This window comes from Myxocyprinus asiaticus, chromosome 35 (genome assembly GCF_019703515.2).
Source record: "Myxocyprinus asiaticus isolate MX2 ecotype Aquarium Trade chromosome 35, UBuf_Myxa_2, whole genome shotgun sequence".
Classification (NCBI taxonomy): domain Eukaryota; kingdom Metazoa; phylum Chordata; class Actinopteri; order Cypriniformes; family Catostomidae; genus Myxocyprinus; species Myxocyprinus asiaticus.
Window position 1 is genome coordinate 31,950,523 of NC_059378.1, and position 24,943 is coordinate 31,975,465.

General features: G+C 42.5%; 1 protein-coding gene across 5 annotated transcripts in view; it reads left to right on the plus strand.

The window, feature by feature from the left end:
• Nucleotides 1-24,943, plus strand: part of elmo2 (engulfment and cell motility 2) — a 216,402-nt gene that overhangs the window by 20,428 nt on the left and 171,031 nt on the right. For 3 of the 5 annotated variants that reach the window (XM_051672277.1, XM_051672279.1, XM_051672278.1), the window contains exons 2-3: nt 2,928-3,019; nt 18,365-18,405. In XM_051672277.1, the coding sequence (XP_051528237.1) occupies nt 2,942-3,019; nt 18,365-18,405 (119 nt within the window). In that variant the 5' untranslated portion in view covers nt 2,928-2,941. Of the gene's footprint in view, nt 1-2,927; nt 3,020-18,364; nt 18,406-24,943 lie in introns of those variants that run through there. The other 2 variants (XM_051672281.1, XM_051672280.1) reach the window with 2 other exon arrangements.

Genomic DNA, 24,943 nt, shown 5'->3' on the forward strand with positions numbered 1-24,943 from the left:
AGCCCAAACTCCAGTGCTATTGACTCACACTATAGTCAGTCTTTAAAAGCAGGACAAAGCAACACAAATGGAATTTGCATGTCTACAAATGTACAAAGAGACTTAAATAACCATTTTTTGCCACAAATGACAAGAATACAGGTCTTACTTTTCTTATATTTTGTCAAATGTTGGGCTTAACTTTTATCATGTCTAATAAAAGCCTAAATATCTTTCACTGTGCACAAAAGCACATTTCCATTCATAATTCTTGTCATTTTAAGTGTATGGTCTTCAGTCATTTTTACACATTCATAAATTTGGGATTATATGCATAATCTATAAACTTAGTGCATTTCACCCCTTTCTCTCCGTGTTGAACGTGAATGACTCACATGCCTAACTGAATGAACGACTTGCCTGCTCTTGTTCAGTCAGTCAGTAGATCTTCGTTTATGAACAAGAAGACTGAGTGGTTCATCGATTTTGTTCGCAAACGAGTATAACATTCAGTTCGTTCCTGAACATTCAGACCCAAATGACCGACTTGACTGGTTCAGTGAAGGCGAATTTGTTCAGCTGGTAAAAGCAATGACATGCTGCTTCATATCCTGCACTCGAATGCTATTGGGTCATGTTATAGTCAGTCTTAACAGTCACCAAAGCAGTCTCGCGCTGAGCTCATTGGCTTCAAAAGGGAGAAACTTCAGTGAACGAGAAATATGAGTCACTGTATGGAAGTGAACGAGAACGATTCGTTCACTTAAAAGATTCATTCAAAAAGGCTGATTCGTTCACAAACTAAACATCACTAGTAAGTGGATACAGTCAGAGGTTGCACTAAAAAAAATATATCCGTCACTCTGACAGACTGAGTTGTAAAATTTCTGTCTTTGTCTATTTTTATGCGTCATACTTGTTTTAATTTTATAAGCACTACATTCAGGGGTGTAGCATTCATTATAATGGCTTAAATGACAGTGGATGGGCTTAAATTATATATTATTTGACTACCCAAGTGCAAGTTTGGTGAAGCCAAGGAGTTATTGGGTGAAATTTCTACCTGTCAATGAACCGCTGCGCCGATTCTAAACATCACCGGTTACGTGCAGCTTTTAAAGGAAATAAACATCCAATCGGAATATTTGAAAATGCATATACATGGATTATACATGCACAGTTTATAATCAGTGTACCTGATTTCACAATGAAGTGTTACAGAAGAGAAGCACACACATCTCTGAAGTTCTAATGCAGGTACTCTAAAATATCTGACATTTATGCTCTAAAGGTAGTGTTTGCGCTTAGATTAAATGAAATTAATTGGCAGAAATGATGCGCCACTTTTTTCATGCTTTTATTTTGTTCCTATCCTTTTTTGTGCTTTATTATAATAAAGTAACACACTAATTATGCAGTAACACACTAACAAAATGACTGATGTATGCACTCATTAATTCAGAGACCCTCTCCTCGAAATCTGAACACAACTGGTCAAAAGAGACACATATTACCAGGTGTTAGTGATGATGGTGCCTGTTAATGCACATCTAAATACCAGGCAATAAACAGGGTAAACACACAGCAGGAGTGTTTGTAAGAGAGACAGTAAAACGATTGCACTTATTTGAAAATTCTTATATTTCTTATTCCTATTTCTGTCAAAATGACTGCCAGCATTTGAAATTATCCTACTATGTTAAAAAAAAATAGTTTTTGGTTAATGCAACCCCTAGATACAGTTAGACTGTATTTACTGACTGTGTTTATGTTATCAGCTACAACAGGAATTACTGACATTAATTTCTAATCAAGTATTACAAACAGCTACCCAAGGGGACAGAATTTCATGGGTGGACCGAATGCTGTTGTTCCCAAACAAGGTATCTGCAACCAATTGCTAGCTAACATTGATGTTCGGCAGAGCGTTTTGTTTGCACGCTCTAAACCGCAAGTCATTAAATTTTAATAATGGAGCCACAGTGGCTAAATCTTCGGTGATTTATATGTTGTTACAGTTTTGCTGGAGGTGACGATTTTGTTCTCTTGAACATATGGTAGGGTTCAACAATAAAGATTTTTCTTGCTGGCCCGGGCAGGCTAAAACAAACGAAATACTTACTGACAGACTGCTATTTAAATCATGTTTTTACTATGATCAGCACATCTGCAATCATTCCAGCAGTAAAATGCTATGTGCGCTATCTCCTGTCTTGGCCCCGCCCCCTTGTTTCTCTGCTTATTAGTTCATTTACTTCCCTTTATATTCCCCTTGTGTGCTCTGTCCTGTGCTGGATTCTTCCTCTTAGTTCCATCCTGGTATGTTATGCTGTCCTGGTGGTCTGGTTATGTCTAGTTTTTTTAGTTTATTTGTAGTTGTTGTAACAGTTCGGAAAAGGAGGATGCAGGAACCGGATTAACAAGATTTTAATCAACATAAAACTCAGAACCGAAACACAATGACACATCGACGAACATACACACAGAGCGGCCGTGGGCATCTCTCTCTCTCTTTCTCTCTGGTGTCCTCGGCTCCTCCTTTATCCATCTCCCGCTGATTGGGCAACTCAGCGCTGGGTGTGCATCCTCTCGGCCCGACCACGCCCTCCTCCTCGTCACACTTGTAATTTGTCATGGGTTTTTTTGATTTCCTGTTTTTGTTGGTTTTATTCTGGGCTTCTTTGTGTTAATTTTTTTTCCAGTTTTTGTTTTGTATATCCTTTCCTTTTGAATAAAGGATCATTTAAGAGTTTTGTCTATCTGCGTTTGGGTTCTCTTCACTATTTCTTGACATAAAATGCCAGTGAAAGCTATAAAAACCCACAGACACTTGTATTTATCATTGTTGGAGAAACCAGCTGTTGTTTGACACACAAAACTAGTGTAACATTCCTTTTATATGTCTACAGTACATGTTATATGCGATGTTTGTGTGTTTCACCCATCAGAGGGGGATGCTGCCATGCCTCCTCCATCAGATATTGTGAAGGTAGCCATCGAGTGGCCTGGAGCAAATGCTCAGCTCATCGAAATCAACCAGGTAGATTTTATGTTTATTATGATTATTTTAAATTATGTTTACATTTTAACAGTTTTTTTATTATTATGTATATACATGTATAAAGTATACTGTTAGTATTATTTATTAGAGTTGTCCAGGGTTGGTTGGCACACTTTTCATTCTTTGTTGAATATCTCTAGTGGAACAAATGCTAAGATACCCCTGATACTATAGGTGCCCATGAAAGCTTAAAGGGATAGTTCACCCAAAAATTTTAATTCAGTCATTGTTTACTCACCCCTGTGTTGCTATAAACCTATATGACTTTCTTTATTTTTCCTAACACAGTGGGAGAAATTGTGAATAAATATGGTGTGCTCAGTGATGACATACAATGGCAGTTTATAGTGACTACCTCTTCAAGTTTCAAAAGAATACAAAAGTATAATGCAGAAGTCTAATAAATTATTCCATGAGACTCATGATTGTTATGAAAGCATACAATAATATTTGGTGAGAAACAAACTGAAATCGAATGTATTATTTAATGAAACTGCGGACCGACTGTTGATCTCCTGTGCACGTTCATAAGGCACGAGAGCAACAGTTCACGCAGCCCCAACTTGTTTAGTTAATCTAAAAACAGGTCCTCCGCCACAGCGATAGTGAGAAAAGAACACAACACAGCTGCACAAAAACCAGTGAACAGAACTTACTAAACATGTCTGAAGAGTTTGTAGTCGAAGAATTAATGCATTTCTTTGCCCTGCCTTGGAAATCAAATAGAAACATAGAGGAAAATACAGGCAGCCACAGTTCCACCATGTCCTAATTTGACGGTATATTTTATTGATTGCTTGTTTTCTATTTTTGGCATCGTGCAGGTAACTCCATCCACTGAGAACTGGCACTGGTCCAAAAGCTTTCTCATAACAGTATATAAAGCCAGCATCTCATGAGCCGGTTAAAAAGTCTTGATTTTGGCAGAGAATGTTACACCTACTGAATGTTTTTGCAGAGGTCTCTTTTCAGGCCTGTATCAAATACTCACTGGTTCAGAATGGAGAAGAGGTGACAGACATTCCCGCCTACTCCATCTCTTTCTGTTTCATTAAGAACTCCAGTTAAAAAAAATGCTGGACATAGAAATGCATCTATTCTTCAACTACAGACTCTTCAGACATGTTTAGTAAGTTCTGTTCACTGGTTTTTGTGCAACTGTGTTGTGTTCTTATGTCACTGTGGTGGACCTGTTTTTATATAAATAAAACTCGTTTTTGCTTGAACCCCCCAGTGACGTGAGGGGGCTGCATGAACTGTTGCTCTCATGCTCAATCATAACCCACACAAGAGATCAACGGTCGGTCTCAAGTTTCTCTAAATAATACATTAGAGTTTTTTTTGTTTCTCACCAAACCTAATTGTCTGCTTTCATAACAATCATGAGTCTCATGAAATAATTTATGAGACTTCTGAATTATACTTTTTTGTTCTTTTGACGCTTGAAGAGGTTGTCACCATAAACTGCCATTGTATGACATCACTGAGCACAACATTTTTCACAATTTCTCCCTTTGTGTTAAGAAAAATAAAGGAAGTCATATATGGTTATAACAACACATGTGGGATTAAACAATGATGGAATTTATTTTTTGGGTTAACGTTTTATTTTAAAGCAGGACAACAAAACATTAATCATTAAAATTAGTAATGATTACGTAATTAATATGATAATGATTAATACATGATTAATTTATCGTTTGAAATTAATATGATTACTTACAGTATGTACTTGTTTTAATATATAAATCTTTATATAAACTTAAAGGGATAATTCACCCAAAAATTAAAAATAAGAATGGTTTACTCCTTTGTTATTACCCCTCATGACTTTCTTTCTTTTTCTTAACACAAAGGTAGATATTTTTAAATATATTCATACACATCTGGTATGTCATGAGGATGAGTAAATGATATAACTGTTTGGATGAACTATTCCTTTAAGAAAAAGAAAGAAAGTCATATGGGGTAATAACAACACAGGGGTGAGTAAACAGTGACTGAATTTTTATTTTTGGGTGATATGTGTACGTTTAATAGGCCTAATAATAATAACAGTAATACAAATTATGTGTGTAGGTGTAATACACGTGTGTGTGTGTGTGTGTGTGTGTATTGTGTTTATGAAGGTAATTAATTATTATCTATTATTTTAATAGCCAATGTGCTAACTATTCTCATAGACTCTTATTTACTGTATGTTGCAAAGGGTATTAATGCAGTGGTTTTGTTTGTCCATTTATATTTTTATACAAAATCTCCTTTTAATGAAACATATATAGCTGTCTTTCCTTACAAATATTTACTATGGCAACCATTAGGGTCAGAAATTAACTTTTCCCTTATTAGCAGAATTGATTTCCAGGGGCATTTTTTTTTTCTTTGTAAGGGGCATTTTTTTCTAACCTTATAAAATGACTCAGTGTCATCCTTTTTGTCAAATAATTCAATTTAATCAGTTCATTCAATTTGAATAATGACATACTGTACGAAGTTACCAATAAAATTAAATCAACATCAACTAATATTTTGTAGGGCTTTGACATTGATTTTCCCAATTTAATTTGATTCAGTTAGATTCCAATTTTGATTCCATTCAAAGTCCATTCAATTGGGAATATTTCAGTAACAATATCAACAGGCATGTTTCAGTAGTTACACATTGCCTGATCTCTACACTTGATAATGTGCATTGTGACTGAAACACATTCCGGGATCATTTTTTTTCTCATTCACGTATTTACAAATATTTTGGCTATTAATTTAGCATAGCCTACAAAACTAATAAAATGCAATGACACAGAGGTGGAGATGACTGCATTTCTCCAGATATCAAATGAGGAGCTTATTAAACAAAACTTTTATTGAGTCCTTCATGCCAATTTATTAAAACAATGCAAAAATAAACATTCACACAGTGTTTAGTCAGAGATATGATTCACAGAGTTGATGGTGTAAAAATCTGCCACTGACTGATCTACACAACTTGCAGTCTTGCTATACAGTATAATGTATGGCCCCAAGACAGCACAACAAAGCACATATTGTGATTTTGGGTCCTTGTTGACAAGTGACATTGATTGTGGAATGCAGACCTATGACCCTTATTCTTTTTTGTTGATGTTGAAGTCACTGTAGATTTGCTCACATTAGGCAAAGCTCTCTGTCTGTCTCAAAGAGCCTATGATTCATAACATGATCAATTATTAGTGGCACTAATAATTAATACTAAAAAATATAATACAAAATAATAGTAATTATATAACATAAATTATACCACTACTAATTAATAATCACTAATCAATTATTAATGGCTCCCAAATAATTTTAACCACTCTTCTGCCTTCTTTGCTCTCCTCTTCCACCCTACTGTCCTCGGCCTCTTTGCTTACCATCATTACACAATCTCCAATTGCTCTTTCTTTAATTCATTGGATGCCCACCAGTGAAAGAGTTTAGAAAACCTTCCCCTTTCCTCATCACATATTCCTCCTATTTCCTCTTCCTGTACCCACACTACCTCTTCTCACTCTTACCTCTTCTTCATCCTATTCTGTCTCTTCTTCTTCCTCATTGTTTGTGTACTCTGAGTTTTCGCATTTGACCACTTTCATTGATAACAAATTCATGACAGTTGTGTGAACAATTTTAAATTGCTTTTTCTTATTACGTCCGATTACATCGTTGATTTTGCTTTAAAAATGTAATTAATTTATTGAAACACGAAAAATATTTCTAAATTCAAATTGCACTTCAAGTGAAATGAAAAAGCAATTAAAATAATGAAGTGGTCAAAAAATCGTATACAACCACCCTTTCATTTGCCGTCATGCAAGTATCCATCAACAACAGGTGGAAAATTAAGATCTAAAGACAATTATATATGCAAATAATAATGATAATAATAATAATTGAATTAAAAATAAATTTTAGGTTCAAGGTGAACTTATTTTGATTGTATACACTATAAAGTGAACCTGCAGAGTTCACAATGCATGTAAAGCACAAACTGCCCCGTGGATATATCCAATTACATCGTCCTGTCGCTCAGCCCTTGTGGACAGTAAAGTATCCCTGGTTGTATCTGAGAAGTTAATTATATTGAGAAGAGGTTATGATATTACAGGAAACCTCTTTCATTAGCTTAGTGGGTATAGGATGTAGCACACATGTTGTTGGTTTTGATGCTTTATCAATCTTTGTTAGCTCTTCTTGACCTATAACAGCGAAGGACTGAAGTTGCAAGTAAGGAATAATAGGAGATACTGTCTTCTGAATTGCTATGGCAGACGGTTGCATAATTCCAATTTTATTTCTGATAATCTTCAATTTTATCCATGTATTAAAACATTGCAAAGGTGTTAATGGAAGCTGCCAGACAGACAGATGTCCTCTAGCAACACTCCCTTTGCCCAAGCCCAGAAGGAGGCCATGCTCCTTGTGGAATAAGCCTAAACACCCACGGGGCAATGTACACCCTGCGAATCGTAAGGGAGCGCAGTGGCATAAACAACCCAATGATAAAGTCTTTGCATGGAGACGGCTAAACCTTTTGCTTGTTCTCCAGAACAGACAAAGAGCTGATCAGACTGATTCACTCAGTCAATATGCATGCGCAGTGCCCTTACAGGACAAAGCATATGCAGTCTCTTAGCCTCATACGACTCAAACAGAGTAGGAGAGAATGCTTGCAAGGTGACAACCTGAGCCTTGAAGGGAGTGGCCAACACTTGGGGAGCATAAGCTTCCGTGGGCTTGAGGATGGCTTTTGACAAGCCTAGTCTGAACTCTAAGCAAGAGTATTTGAACTACAAGGCCTGATTTACACTTCAGTATAACGTAACTTAATTACATCACATCTTGGACATTTAACGCCATTTAGCAACTTTTTTGCACTATCATACTGTTCTCTGTGTGTAATAACTCTTAATAGAGCCCAACTGATATGGGATTTTTGAGACCGATTCCAATTTTAGAGAGGGAAAATTCACCGATTGCTGATATGGTGGCCAATATAGTTCATTTTTGAGCTGGAATGAAAACAGACTTTTTCTATGTGGATTTTTCACCGATTTTGCACCGATATGACTATGCAAAGGGACTCAGAAGGCTGCTTTCATAAATATTTTATCAAAGAATATTTGACATTATTATTATACATTGTCAACAAATTCTAGAAATGAATACTGAGAAAATAAAGAATAAATAAAAATACAATAAATAGCTAAATAAACATCAGTACTGTATGTTTAGTATTAGTCAAATGCTGACCATTTAAATAAAGAATAAATAAAATACAATAAATAGCTAAATAAACATCAGGTCTGTATGTTTAGTATGTCAAATGCTGACCATTTAAATAAAGAAAAAATAAAAATACAATAAATAGCTAAATAAACATCAGTACTGTATGTTTAGTATGTCAATTGCTGACCATTTAAAGAATAAATAAAAATACAATAAATAGCTAAATAAACATCAGGTCTGTATGTTTAGTATGTCAGTTGCTGACCATTTAAAGAATAAATACAAATACTATAAATAGCTAAATAAACATCAGTACTGTATGTTTAGTATAAGTCAATTGCTGACCATTTAAATAAAGAATAAATACAAATAAAATAAATGGCTAAATAAACATCAGTATTACTGTTTAGTATCAGTCAAATGCTGACCATTTAAATAAAGAATAAATAAAAATAAAACAAATAGCTAAATAAACATCAGTACTGTTTAGTATCAGTCAAATGCTGACCATTAAAATAAAGAATAAATAAAAATAAAACAAATAGCTAAATAAACATCAGTAGTGTTTAGTATCAGTCAATGCTGACCATTAAAATAAAGAATAAATAAAAATAAAATAAATAGCTAAATAAACATCAGTATTACTGTTTAGTATCAGTCATAAGCTGACATAAGCTATATTAATACTGCCGAGTCAAGATAAACAGCGGCAGCGGTGTTACACCATATTCTGCTATGCAAATTCAGGGGAAACTTTCAACAGTTGAAAATCAGACTTTTTAAAATATTACATTTTATAAATGCAACGACTGAAATTGTTCGGTTGATGGGGGTACCAAACTGTGAATCCTGAACAAAACAGTTTGGTGAATACATGTTTACTCATTAACTTCCACTCAGCTGACAAGCAATGAAAGTAGCTACGTGGTTAGCTAGTTAGCTATAAGCTCGTTGTCATGGAGAGTAAAAGACGGATGTTGTTTATTTTACTTTCCAGCATTGTGGTAATAACATTGTGTGAAATCAACACTCATCAGACACAATCCACCACCGCACTGTTGTCTGCTGAGCTGCAAAAAGATGCTCTGATGTTTACCTTTCAATCTGCTTCATTACTGACTGCACTGACAAACTATAGCTGGCTAACATGGCAAACAATAGCAAAGATAAACATGAGAGACATGGTTGTGAGGGACAGGGTTAACGTTATATTAGTAATATTGAAAAGGGAAAATGATGAGATCATTGTTTATTAACTTTCCAGTATGTATTTCACAAACTAGTTAGCAACTTACCGTGAAGAGACACAGCTGAACTCCACCCTATCTGCAGAGCCACCTTCAGCTCAGCTCTGTAAACAATGGAGTCGGAGCACGCTCTGCTAGACAAACTACGCTATGACACCAAATTTATAGAATTGTTTTCTGCATTATATGTTTCAAAAAAAGTTTTCATATCGGTAAACATATACGCCGATACCGCTAGATCGTTGAAAGTCTAATATCGGCCGACCGATATATAGGTTGGGCACTATCTATTACCATATTGCTGATAATGTTAACGTACCACTGTTACTCAGTGTGTGATGTAATTTCCATACATGTACAGTATATACAGCACTATATACTGTACAATTTATGCACATACAGTATTTACTCTATATTGCATTTACTGTGTAAATATGTCTACTCATTGTCTGTTTGTATACAGTATATAGTTGAGAAGATAAGTTTGCATTCCCTTTTGTCTCATAAATGTTCACACACCTTTCATAATTTATACAAATATAAGAGATAAAATATATTTTTTCTAATACTGCTCTTCACAATCTACATTACACATAATTACATGAAGTGTAGTATGCATATAGTAGTTTGTCGTCTTCTTGAGCATCAGTGAATGTTTGCACCTTGTGTAATAGTTGTGAACAAGTCCCTCAATTGTCCTAAGTGTCAAAAGCTTGATCTCATATATATATATATATATATATATATATATATATATATATATATATATATATATATACACAGTACTGTGCAAAAGTTTTAGGCACTTATGATGTTTCACAAAAACAGTTGTCTGAAGATGGTTATTTATATCTTCAGCTTTAGTGTGTCAATAGGTAAAATACATTTTAGACTCCCAAACATTACTTTTGCAAATAGAAAAGATTACAGTAGAAGAACAGGGCGTTCTGCAAGAGATGTCATGGCCCCTACAGAGCCCCCCACTGAATATCGTGTCAGTCTGAGATTACATAAAGAGACAGAAGTAATTGAGAAAGCCTAAATAGATAGAAGAATTGTGGTGAATTCTCTAAGAAGGCTGGTACATTCTATCTGCCAACAACCAAGAAAAACTGTGTCCGGATGTATCTAGGAGAATTGGGGCTGTTCTGAAGGCAAAGGTGGCCACACCAAATATTGATTTAGCTTTTTTATGTTTACTGGACTTTGTATGACGATAATTGGTAAATGAAAACTATTTATGGCATTACTTTTGAAGACATCCTCACTATGCAACATTTTTCACAAGTGCCTAAAACTTTTGCACAGTACTGTATATATATATATATATATATATATATATATATATATATATATATATATATATATATATATATATAAACTCGGCAAAAAAGAAATGTTCCTTTTTCAGCACACTGTATTTTAAAGATAATTTTGTAAAAATCCAAATAACTTTACAGATGTTTATTATAAAGGGTTTAAACAATGTTTTCCATGCTTGTTCAATGAACCATAAACAATTAATGAACATGCACCTGTGGAACGGTCGTTAAGACACTATCAGCTAACAGACAGTAGGCAAATAAGGTCACAGTTATAAAAACTTAGGACATTAAAGAGACCTTTCTAATGACTCTGGAAAAACACCAAAAGAAAGATGCCCAGGGTCCTTGCTCATCTGTGTGAATGTGCCTTAGGCATGCTGCATGGAGGCATGAGGACTGCAGATGTGGCCAGGGCAATAAATTGCAATGTCCGTACTGTGAGACATCTAAGACAGCGCTACAGCGAAACAGGAAGGACAGCTGATCGTCCTTGCAGTGGCAGACCACATGTAGCAACACCTGCACAGGATCAGTACATCCGAATATCACACCTGCAGGACAGGTACAGGATGGCAACAACAACTGCCCGAGTTACACCAGGAACACACAATCCCTCCATCAGTGCTCAGACTGTCTGCAATAGGCTGAGAGAGGCTGGACTGAGGGCTTGTAGGCCTGTTGTAAGGCAGGTCCTTACCAGACATCACCAGCAACAAGGTCGCCTATGGGCACAAACCCACATTCGCTGGACCATACAGGACAGGACTCGCGGTTTTGTCCCACCAGGGGTGATGGTCGGACTCGTGTTTATCGTCGAAGGAATGAGTGTTACACCGAGGCCTGTACTCTGGAGCGGGATCGATTTGGAGGTGGAGGGTCCATAATGGTCTGGGGCGGTGTGTCACAGCATCATCGGACTGAGCTTGTTGTCATTGCAGGCAATCTCAACGCTGTGCGTTACAGGGAAGACGTCCTCCTCCCTCATGTGGTACCCTTCCTTCAGGCTCATCCTGACATGACCCTCCAGCATGACAGTGCCACCAGCCATACTGCTCATTCTGTGCATGATTTCCTGCAAGACAGGAATGTCAGTGTTCTGCCATGGCCAGCGAAGAGCCCAGATCTCAGTCCCATTGAGCACGACTGGGACCTGTTGGATCAGAGGGTGAGGGCTAGGGCCATTCCCCCCAGAAATGTCCGGGAACTTGCAAGTGCCTTGGTGGAAGAGTGGGGTAACATCTCACAGCAAGAACTGGCATATCTGGTGCAGTCCATGAGGAGGAGATGCACTGCAGTACTTAATGCAGCTGGTGGCGACACCAGATACTGACTGTTACTTTTGATTTTGACCCCCCCTTTGTTCAGGGACACATTATTCCATTTCTGTTAGTCACATGTCTGTGAAACTCGTTCAGTTTGTCTTAGTTGTTGAATCTTTTTATGTTCATACAAATATTTACACATTTACACATTTCACTGAAATTAAAAGCAGTTGAAAGTGAGAGGATGTTTCTTTTTTTGCTGAGTTTATATATATATATATATATATATATATATATATACTTGTATATGTGTGTATACAGTATATAAATTGTTAGAAATAGCCTTAGTCTTTTACTGTTACCAGATGGCCCAGACACAGAGACTACAAGAGTACACATTGAATGAAATCCCAGATGCAGTTTATTGTGCTACTCCAATCCCAGTCAATAATTACCAGGAGAAAAAAGTTGTACACAATACGGAATTTTAATTATAAAGAAGCCCAAAATACACATGGGACTCTTATTTTGAAATGTCTGCACTCTCAGTTGTGAGCTCACTGACGGCTGATTCGCTGAGAAAGTGAATCTGATTCAAACTGCTAACCTGAGCTCCTGAGTTCAAACCCTAAGTTCTTTTTGGGTGATTCATGAAAAAGATCTGGTTCAAAAGAGTCATATGGTCTCGACACTCATGCTGGGTTTGTTGTTGTTGCGTGCGGTGCAGCGAGCTTGTCACCACAACAGAACGGGTGAAAAGTGGTGCAAGACACACTGGTGCATACTCTATAGATGTATTCAATAATTCACAAGATGATATCTGACGAAACTGCATATGAACGCACACAACCCCTCTGTTACCAATGGTGACTAGATTTTAAATTATAGTTGCAATAAATTATTTTTGGTCGCATTTGAGACCATTTTAGTCGCAGTCTGGAGCCTTGCAAGTAAGAATTGTATTGTATCTGGTACATTGTACTGTGTATAGTACATATTACATTACATGCTTTTACATAACTTGAAGGTCCCCAATATGTTTGACTGAAGCCAAAGTGAGAAGCAGCACAGTCTTCAAGGAGAGTATGTGTAAGCTTACCACATCTAATGGCTCAAGTGGGGAACCCGTAAGTGCATTTAATAGCTGTGCTGAGTCCTAGACTAGGACGGTAGCGGGGCGAGAGAGCCTTATCCATCTAGCTCCTCACAAAAATGTACTGACCAATGGGTGTTTGCCCACTGACAAATCGTCCAGAGGGTCATGTCCTGTCACTATGACAGCCAGATACACTCTAAGCGTGGATGGAGAGAGTCCTGCAACCAAGCGCTCTTGCAAAAAACGGAGCACCGCCAGCACAGGGAAGCATGCTAGGTCTTCACATTTGGAGGAACGTTACCTGTAGGATGGTGTTGAGCTCTGGCTGCGAAATCCCCTGAGTGTTAGACATGCCCCATTCAGGGGCCAGACATCTAATCTCCACAGCTCTGGGTGAGGATGCCAGATTGTCCCTCAAGTTTGCGAGAGCAAATCCCTCCTCAAGGGAAATTCACACAGGGGAGCATCCAACAGCTCTACCAGCTCCGGACACCCAAGAGTGGCTGGACCACTCTGGCATAACCAACAGCACAGTTTCCTTGTCTTTCCAAACCTTACAAAGAACTTGGAGTAGTAAGCAGAGAGGAGGGAATGCATACTTGCCTTTCGCTGGCCATTTGTGAGCTAGGGTGTCCAAGCCCAGTGGAGCTTGAATCATGGAGTGTACCTCCCAAATCCTCTGAACTGTCTGAAGATGAAGTCTCCTTTCCCCTGATATGACTCCCTGACATAAGAGCAAGTCTGCCCCACAGTTTAGGTGATTGGGGACGTGCGTCGGATGTATCGACAGGAGATGAGCCAACATCTGGCGTGAACGCACTCCCCCTTGCCGATTTATGTACGCTACAACCGCAGTGCTGTCCGTACGAACCAGAATGTGAAAGCCTTGCACATCTGCCTGAAAAGCTCTCAGAGCCAAGAGAACTGCTAGCAGTTCCAGGTGATTTATGTGCCATGTAATTTGCATACCTGTCCAGGTGCCGGATGATCGTCGCAAAGGGCTCCTGAGCCTGAGTTAGATGCGTCCATTGTGACAGCTTGGCGTCTGGCCACTTGGCTGAGCGCAAAGCCCTTCTGATAAAAAGCACAGCTACACAGCGGAACGTTGACTCAGCACTGGAGAGGCCACTTGTTTAACAAACCCAGAGGGGTGATGGCCCAGTTAATTGGGGCTAGGTGCCAAAGAAATTGACAAAAATGCCCTCGAAATAAGGGGTACAAAATATAATGTAACCAAATGCTACAATTTACTTAATGTTAATATGTTAGGTAATCTGGATATGTTAAAACTGTATTAATAATAAAATATTACTTATACAGAACATTAACCACTTTTACTGTGTGAATCATATCTCTGACTAAACACTGTGTGAAATGTTTATATTTGTTTTGTTTATTTGGCATGAAGGACTTGAGAACAGTTTTTGTTAATAAACTCCTCATTCCAAATCTGGAGAAATGTTGTCATCTCCAACAAAAGATACAGGAAGTTTTCTCTCCCCCCTTTTATAAATTGAAAAACCCATTTATTCCTCCTCTGTGTTGTTGCATTATATTAGTTTTGTAGGCTATGTTAACTTAATAGCCAAAATATTTGGAAATATGTGAATGAGAATAAAAGTGATGCCGGATTGTGTTTCAGTCACAATGCACATTATGCAGTGTAGAGATAAGGCAATATGTAATTATTAAAAAATGCGTGTTGACGTTATAACTGAAATATTCCCAAATGAATTGATATTGAATTGAATTAAAATTGGAATCTAATTTAATCAAATTAAATTGTGAAATCAATGCCAATACCAAGCCTTACACATATTAGTTGATGTTGATTTAATTTTATTGGTAACAGCCTACAGTATCTCTTTCTTCAAATTGAATTAATTTATTAAATTGAAGTATTTGACATAAAAGATTTATACAGATTCATTTTATAAGGTTAGAAAAAATTGCCCTTACAAAGGAAAAAAATGCCCCTGAGAATCAGTTTTAGGGGGGCAAATATTGCCTTTAATGGAAAAGTTAATTTCTGACCCTGGCGATGTCGGCTGCAGCCACAATTATCGCTGGAACTATTGCAGCGGTAAAGCTACCCCTGGCTTGAACCTTGTCAGCACTGGAGAATAGACTGAATGCGAGTGTTGGTCAAATGCACTGACATGATCGTCGAGTCATTCCCAAGAAAGAAACCTGCCGAATTAGCACCGAGACCCTCTTCGGACAATTGACTTTAAGACACAATAGCTCCAAATGCGTATGCAACAGGTCCTCGTACTTGCACACCAGTTCCTCCGATTGTGCTAATTGTACTAACCAAAGGTAGTTCAACACACATATTCCACTCAGCCTCAACAGAGCAAGCACCGCATCAACACATTTGGTAAACGTGCAAGGGATAATCCGAAGGGCAGGACTCTGAACTGGTATGCTATCCCCAGAAGGCAAATCTAAAGAATGGCATGTGGTGTGGGGCTATTTGTACATGAAATTATGTATCCTTTAGGTCTTTTGACACAAACTAGTCAAATGGACAGATATGAAACAAAATCTGTCTCTGAGTAACCATCTTAAACTGAGATTTCCCGAGTGTCCGCTTCAAGCGCCTCAAGTCCAGTATGAGCTGCATCCCACCGTCCTTCTTGGCGACCAGAAATGAACAGCTGTAGAAGACATTATGTGCTCTTCGCGCAGAGCCGTGCTCAGTACACAGCTGGAAACCCCCGGAAGGCCATGCCACACGTCTTCGTAAAGTGCTAGTTGGTGGGGGGCCTGGGTAGCTCAGCAAGTAAAGACACTGACTGCCACACCTGGAGTCACAAGTTTGAATCCAGGGCGTGCTGAGTGACTCCAGTCAGGCCTCCTAAGCAACCAATTGTCCTGGTTACTAGGGTGGGTAGTCACATTGGGTTAACCTCCTCGTGGTCGCTGTAATGTGGTTCTCGCTCTCGGTGGGGCGTGTGGTGAGTTGTGCGTGGAATGCCGTGGAGAATAGCTTGAAGCCTCCACACATGCTATGTCTCTGTGGTAACATGCTCAACATGCCATGTGATAAGATACATGGGTTGACTGTCTCAGACGCGGAGGCAACTGAGATTCATCCTCCGCCACCCAGATTGAGGCGAGTCACTACGCCACCACGAGGACCTAGAGTGCATTGGGAATTGGACATGCCAAATTGGGGAGAAAAGGGGAGAAAAATCCAAAAAAATAAAAATAAAAAAGTTCTAGTTGGCACAGGGACTCTTCTGTGACTGCAGTGTCGGAACGCTGTCCAACCTCGGGGGGTTGTTGCCCAGTCGGTTAGAACCGGTTTTGGGCCATGTGCAATGGCAACAAGGTTTGAGAACTTCATTGGAACGTGGCAAACTTATGGAATGCTGCCAACAGAAACACAAACAATTACAAGACTGAATTCATGTTCTCGATCCCAGCATGGAACGTCAGAGAGAGGGAGAGAATAGTTTTGGGTACATGGAAGGGTATTCCAAGCCTTCCTGGGAGCTGGAGTAGAGTGTTCCATAGGCTTTAGACCACGTTTCAATGTCCTTTTCCACTGGGACGAGAGCCAGGGAGCACACTTTTGCATTTCGGCCATGGCCATTGTGGTCTCACTGCCAACTCAGTCTATGCCTTCTGGGGGAGATCTTGAGTCTCAGGAGGACTTTGCTATATGGGATGCTGCCCAGAGGAAGAGCACGAGTGAACTGGCTATGTTACAACACCACCACGCCTTGGCAAGATGTGCTTGTAGGCAACCAGCTGCTTCTTGAACAACTGAAATCTCACAGTGAAAGCACTCATGGCATCACCAAAGAGTCCCTGCTGCGACACCAGAGTGTCGAGCAAAAGAGCCTTGTCCTTGTTGGGTATTTCTGACAAGATCAGCCAGAGGTGATGCTCAGTGAATACTAGGCTCCCCATAGACCTGCCAAAAGGCTGGGTAGTAATCTTGGCTGGCCGGTCCTTCAGATCCATGGCACAACGCAGCTCTTTGAAGGACTCTGTGTTTGGGCCGCTTTTGTCCATGTCTTTTAACAGGTCTGCCTGGTAGACCTGCAAGACTGCAGTGGTGTGCTGGACCGAACCAGCCAGGCCCGCCGCAGCATAAGCCATACCGACTAATGAGGACATGAGCCTACATGACTTGGATGGATGCACCTGCTTAGTTTTCCAAGCCAGTGCAGAAGAAAAGGGGCACAAGTGGGCCGCAACAGCCTCTTCGACAGGGGGAAGCTCTAAATAGCCTTACGTTCAAGCGACGTAAAGGGCGCTGCACTGGAGCCATACACTTGTGCTAAATAGGGAGATCGCCATGTCTTAACCAGATGCTCATGCAGCTCGAGAAAGAATGGCACTGGTACTCTGTAAAAAACAATATTCAAGTCAAGATTGCTCTGGTGTATCAGGCATGGGCCATTCGAGCTTAAGTTTCTCAAACGCCTAGCAAAAACCGCCATTAACTTCATCAGAGTCTGTTCTCACTCAGTTTTCCATCCTGCAGGGGTAAATACCAGCAGCCCTGTCAGCCATGTGTGACCAGGTCTAACTGTCAGAGGCCTTCAGAGGTATAGCATCTCCCTCATTATCATCTCCGCTGAACGTGATCGTACCATGTGCGCCAATAGTGGGCAAACTGAACATGGCAGAGAAATGGAGAATCGCGAGGCCTGAGCCGATGACAAATCAACCTCAAACTCTCCGTGCTCTGTATCCCATTTTTGCTTAACTTTCTCATACGGTCACTCAGGAGCCGCAGAGGTTGGATATCAGGAGGAGAGGGGACTGATGTCAGCTTTCAGAAAAAAGCTAGCCGAATGTGCAGTTCAAGATGACGAATCGAGGCGTGATTCCTTATGGGCTTCAGAGATCATCACTCCTGGGAGGAGTTCCCATAGCATCAGCTACTGATGCAGCATCGAAGTGACCAACTTGAAAGGGAATTGTAGTTACCATGGTGTTTTGGCAGTAACTGGTTACCATGGTACATTTTTGCCAAATTTTTGTTTAGACATTCAGTACTAAACTATTACTAGTATAGTTGTGACTACAAGCAAGTGGGTTTACATTTTTTGAGTTCTTGTTAGTTTAAATTCAACACACTATGACAGCAGTAAGTTTTTAATGTGTTTGTGTACTTTTTATTGCAGAAGAAACCACTGTCGTCCATCATTAGAGAAGTGTGTGATGGGTAAGTCTCATCTTAGATAGTAAAAGCTGTCATGTATCATAAGATGATATGAACATATGAAGGTTTATATTTGCGGTGTGGTGTAATAACTGATAAGTTCTGTTTCTAAACCTTACTGTCAACATCGGCAGCTCTTTGGCAGCATTCTAGCTAACATAAAATCTCATAAGTGACTGATTTGGAGCGGCCTACCTTGACTCATCGAGTTGTGCACACATCGTTTGCCCCAAAAATGCTGGAATTTATTATTATTATTATTAAACTATAAAAATTAGGAATGTCGATTTAACAGGTTAATTCAGTGCGATTAATTATATAAAAAATAACGTGTTAAAAAAAATTAACACAATTAATCATGTCCCCAGACCGTAATAGGTAATACAGTATTCTTTCCATATAAGCAATTCAAGCATGGAGTACCACCTGTTTTCTCCAGGGGGCAGTGAGTGAAACTCGCTTTATAGGCAACGTAGCTCAAACAGACAGAAAATGTCATGGTTACTTTCGTAACCTCCATTCCCTGATGGAGGGAACGAGACATTGTGTCAATGTAGTGACACTAGGGGTCACTCTTGGGAGCCCCAAACACCTCTGCTTTTTTGAAAAAAGGCCAATGAGAATTGGCGAGTGGAATTTGCATGCCACTCCCCCGGACATACGGGTATAAAAGGAGCTGGTATGCAACCACTCATTCAGGTTTTGTGCTGAGGAGCCGAGACAAGGTCCCGGCCATTTCAGCGGGTAGTTCAGCGTTGTGGCAAGAGGGACACAACGTCTCGTTCCCTCCATCAGAGAACGGAGGTTACGAAAGTAACCATGACGTTCCCTATCTGTCACTCACTTGACGTTGTGTCGATGTAATGACACTAGGGGTCCCTATACAAACGCCACAACTAACTGAATGGTGTTATGTGAAGTGGCGGTGTGTGACGGACAGACTGCTGTGTGCCTTGTAGCCAGCACACCAGGCTGTCACGTAACCTCCCCCAACGCTCTTTATGAGTGTCAAACAGTTCTTCAGGAACAAGTCGACTGCCCAACGAATAGGTGGACAGGCTAGCCCAGCCGAGGCCTCTTTTCCTTCTCTTTTCTCCCCAAAAAGAGTGGAATTTTGTTAACAGGCTGGGATCCGTGAGGGTCCACGTCGGGGGGGGGGGGGTGTCACTCCCAAGGAGAAGACACCACGGAGACCATACCCCGCCCAGAGAAAGGGGGGGTACTTCAAGTGGAAATACATCACATGGTCTTACCGAATCTTGTCAGAAGTATGTCATGTGGAGAGTCGCATGGTAGGTCCTACCCAAGGGGGGAGGAGTTTCTACAAGCATGTGGACCGGAGCAGAGGGCCCTCTGCTCAAGGAAGATGTAGTTTACCAAGAGGGAAACGATTTTACGGAAGATGTAACACATGGGGTTACCTATGGGGAACCACCGCATGCGGAGCACCTACCTCAGTACAGGGCCTTACCAGCGCACTTACTAAGCCACTTGTCAACCTGTGCTTGGCCGAATCGACTCCAAATCAGCTGGACCACCTGAGGGTGGAGTCTCCACTCTCCCCTGACGTGACAGCACGTCTGCTGTGGTGTTGAGGTCGCCCGGGATGTGAGTGGCTTGTAGCGACATGAGGCGCTGCTGACTCCAGAGAAGGAGATGGCGGGCGAGTTGTGACATGCGATGGGAGTGTAGACCGCCTTGGTGGTTGATGTTAGCATCCGTCGCTGTGTTGTCCATCCGGACCAACACGTGCTTGCCCTGGATCAATGGCCGAAACCTCCGCAAGGCGAGCAGTACTGCCAACAACTCGAGGCAGTTGATGTGCCAACGCAGCCGCGGGCCAGTCCAAGAGCCGGCGGCCAGGTGCCTGTTGCATACGGCACCCCAGCCCGTCTTGGAGGCATCTGTTGTAATCACGACGCGTCTGGAGACCTGCTCTAGGGGAACCCCTGCCCGTAGAAATGCCAGGTCGGTCCAAGGTCTGAAATCGGCGTGATGGCCATGCTATGTGTCCTGCGGCGCCATGCCCATCTCGGGACTCGAGTCTGAAGCCAGTGCTGACGCGTCTCATATGCATCAACCCGAGCGGTGTGGCCATCAATGAGGATGCCATATGCCCCAGGAGCCTCTGAAAAAGTTTCAGTGGAACCGCTGTCCTCCGTCTGAACACCTTCAGACAGTTCAACACTGACTGAGCGCATTCGTTCATGAGACGCACTGTCATCGAGACCGAGTCCAACTCAAGTCCGAGAAAAGAGATGCTCTGAACCGGGGAGAGCTTGCTCTTTTCCCAGTTGACCCGAAGCCCCAGTCGGCTGAGGTGTCAAAGCAGCAAAGGTCGACAAAGGTCCCTGTGTGCGCATAGCAACTCTTGAGAGTGAGTTAAGATCAGCCAGTCGTCGAGATAGTTGAGAATGCGGATGCCCAATTCCCTTAGCGGGGCAAGGGCTGCCTCCGCGACCTTCGTGAAGATGCAAGGGGACAAGGACAGGCTGAAGGGGAGGACCTTGTACTGGTACGCCTGGCCCTCGAAGGCAAACCGCAGGAAGGGTCTGTGTCGAGGTAGAACCAAGACGTGGAAGTATGCGTCCTTCAGGTCTACCGCCGCGAACCAATCTAGATGTCGGATGCTTGCTAGAATGCATTTTTGCGTCAGCATCTTGAATGGGAGTCTGTGCAAGGCCCGGTTCAGTACTCGCAGGACCAAGATTAGTCGCAGCCCACCGCCTTTCTTTGGTACAATGAAGTAAGGGCTGTAGAACCCTTTCCTCATCTCGGCTGGAGGGACAGGCTCAATCGTGCCCTTGCTCAGGAGGGTCGCAAACTCCGCACACAAGGTAGCGGTGTTCTCGCCCTTCACCAAGGTGACCCTGTGGCTGTGCTGAGTCGAGGGACATCGAAGCACTTATCTAGCTCCTGCCGCCCACCATGAGATTGGCCGAGGAGGGGGGAGGAGGAGTCTCGTCCCCGAGGTCCATCGGCACTAATCCCGTGTGGGGGTATTCGTGCCACAGCTGGGCGCCCAGGGGCGGGGGGTCCGCCGCTGGAGTGCCAACCCTGCCAAAAAGGAACGTGGACAGCGGTTGTGACGACGGCCGTGCACACCAGACTTGTGACCCAGGAAACAAGGAAACTGTTCTTTTGCTGAAGCTTTGGGTACCGCAGCCTCTGGGGCATGCAGCGAAAAAAGAAACAAAAGATTCTCCTCCCAGCCCTCCACCGGGGGATGGAGTGGTCTGTGCACCAGCCCAGGGTCTCCTTGCCCCTGGGTCGCCCGTCTCAGGGGCGTTTCGAAGCCTTTCTTGGGTCCTTGGCGACCGGCCATGAGACAGGGGCTTCTGTTTTCTGCGATGGGCTGCACGCCGGGGCCGGGCCATGGGGGATGTTGCTGCAGGGAGACGCCCTTGGCGACGGGCAGACGGGGTGCGGGATCTTGAGCCACACCAGGGCAGGATGTGCTTTATAGCCTCCGTCTGCTTCTTCACCATTGAGAACTGCTGGGCAAAGTCCTCTACGGTGTCACCAAACAGGCCAACCTGGGAGATGGGGGTGTCAAGGAACCGTGCCTTGTCGGCCTCTCGCATCTCTACCAAGTTGAGGAGAGGAGAGCGAGGTAGGTTACCGAGCGCAGTTCCTGCATCAATCCCGGGTCAGAACTACCCTCGTGCAGTTCTATTAGCATCTCGGCTTGGTGTACTTGCAGGAGAGCCATGGCGTGCAGGGCGGAAGCGGATTTTCCAGTGGCACCGTAGGCCTTAGCTGTCAGAGACGACGTAAACCTACAGGCCTTGGATGGGAGCTTCGGGTGCCCGCGCCAGGTGGCTGTGCTCTACAGACACGAGTGCACCGTGAGCGACTTTTCCATCTGGGGATCACCGAATACCCCCTGGCCGCTCCACCATCGAGGGTAGCGAGAGTGGGGGAGCTGAAAGATTGGGACCGGGCAGTAAAAGGTGCCTCCCGTGACCTTGTCAGCTCCTCATGCACTTCCGCGAAGAAAGGAACGGGGGCGGGGCGTGGCTGTGAGCAGCGCGAGCCCAGGAACCAAACGTCGAGCCACGAGGTTTCAGGGGAGAGTGGAGGGTTCCACTCAAGCCCGACGCTCGTGGCCGCCTGGGAAAGCATGTCCGTCGTTTTCGTGTTGGCCTGAGACTGGGCAACCGTTCCCGAAGGAGGAGGCCCAGCCGAAGTCTCAGCGTCAGACCGGACGAGCCCACTCTCCAATGCGGTTCTCGATAACTCATCATCTTCCGGGGCGCCAGACGAGCCAGCGAACCCGCCCTGAGATGAGCCGGCGATCATCGTCCGAGCACGCGATCGGGGCAAGCGAGCGTGCTGGGGAATGGGAGGTCCGTGGGGGGATACCCAGCGGAGGTGGTCCCATATCGCCCCCAGTGCTAACCGGCACGGCCTCATACCCATAGGTAGAAGGACCGAGGCGAGGAGCTGCTGGGGTGGCTTGCTTTCTTATGAATTCAAGCCGCAACCGCAACGTTGCCATGGTCATGTTCTCGCAATGAGGACATGATCCATCCATGAACGATGTCTCCGCGTGGGCAGCGCCCAGACACGCAAGACAGCGATCATAGCCATCGGAAGCGGAGAGATAGCGACCACAACCAGGAATAACACACAAACGGAAAGGCATCTTTAAAAAGATGTGTGCCACTTTTTTTTAGAAAGAAAATATACTCTTTTAGAATATACTCTTTTAAATGTTCTGCCGAAGCACCCAGGGGTGTTCTCTGCAAACCACAGATGCAGAGGGGGAGAAGCCGCTGAAATGCGCCGTAAGATCCAGCAGAGAAAGGTGAATGAACTCTGCGGATGAATTCAGCTCAATGAATATAACCACTCGGCTCCGAAGAGAAAATCTGAAGTGGTTGCATACCAGCTCCTTTTATATCCGTATGTCCGGGGGAGTGGCATGCAAATTCCACTCGCCAATTCTCATTGGCCTTTTTTAAAAAAAGCAGAGGTGTTTGGGGGTCCCAAGAGTGACCCCTAGTGTCACTACATCGACACAACGTTGAGTCAGTGACAGATAGGGAACAAACCACACTTACCGACAGTAGAAAACATGGTCTTGCATACCAACACAGCTTGATGGAGTGCAAATCCAAAGGCAGGGGTCTCAAGGCGTGTTTTTCTAAGTTTCAAACTTCATTTAACTTGACACAGAGACCTAAAAACAGTATGTTTATAAACGCAACATAGCCGAGACACTCAAAGCATCCGTCTGATGCAAGTGTATATTGACGCAGTTTTAGACAAGCCCTTATAATAAATCTCAGACTGATTGACGAATTCAGTTGTAAAATGGATTGCTGTGAACTGTAGGCCAATGATAGGCTTATGTTCAATAATATGGAAATAAACTATATATTGCATTCTAAAGCTAATTTTTGTATTGTCTTTTTTAATGCTTAACTTTTGTGCCTAAAAAATTTAATGCATTTTAATTTACTTATATACACTATATTGCCAAAAGTATTCGCTCACCCATCCAAATAATTGAATTCAGGTGTTCCAATCACTTCCATGGCCACAGGTGTATAAAATGAAGCACCTGGGCATGCAGACTGCTTCTACAAACATTTGTGAAAGAATGGGCTGCTCTCAGGAGCTCAGTGAATTCCAGCATGGTACTGTGATAGGATGCCACCTGTGCAACAAGTCCAGTCGTGAAATTTCCTCGCTACTAAATATTCCACAGTCAACTGTCAGTGGTATTATAACAAAGTGGAAGCGATTGGGAATGACAGCAACTCAACCACGAAGTGGTAGGCCACGTAAAATGACAGAGCGGGGTTAGCGGATGCTGAGGCGCATAGTGCGCAGAGTCAATCGCTGCCGACCTCCAAAGTTCATGTGGCCTTCAGATTCGTTCAAGAACAGTGCGTAGAGAGCTTCATGGAATGGGTTTCCATGGCCGAGCAGCTGCATCCAAGCCATACATCACCAAGTGCAATGCAAAGCGTCGGATGCAGTGGTGTAAAGCACGCCACCACTGGACTCTAGAGCAGTGGAGACGCGTTCTCTGGAGTGACGAATCACGCTTCTCCATCTGGCAATCTGATGGACGAGTCTGGGTTTGGCGGTTGCCAGGAGAACGGTACTTGTCTGACTGCATTGTGCCAACTGGGAAGTTTGGTGGAGGGGGATTATGGTGTGGGGTTGTTTTTCAGGAGCTTGGCTTGGCCCCTTGGTTCCAGTGAAAGGAACTCTGAATGCTTCAGCATACCAAGAGATTTTGGACAATTCCATGCTCCCAACTTTGTGGGAACAGTTTGGGGATGGCCCCTTCCTGTTCCAACATGACTGCGCACCAGTGCACAAAGCAAGGTCCATAAAGACATGGATGAGCGAGTTTGGTGTGGAAGAACTTGACTGGCCTGCACAGAGTCCTGACCTCAACCCGATAGAGCACCTTTGGGATGAATTAGAGCGAAGACTGCGAGCCAGGCCTTCTCGTCCAACATCAGTGTCTGACCTCACAAATGCGCTTCTGGAAGAATGGTCAAAAATTCCCATAAACACA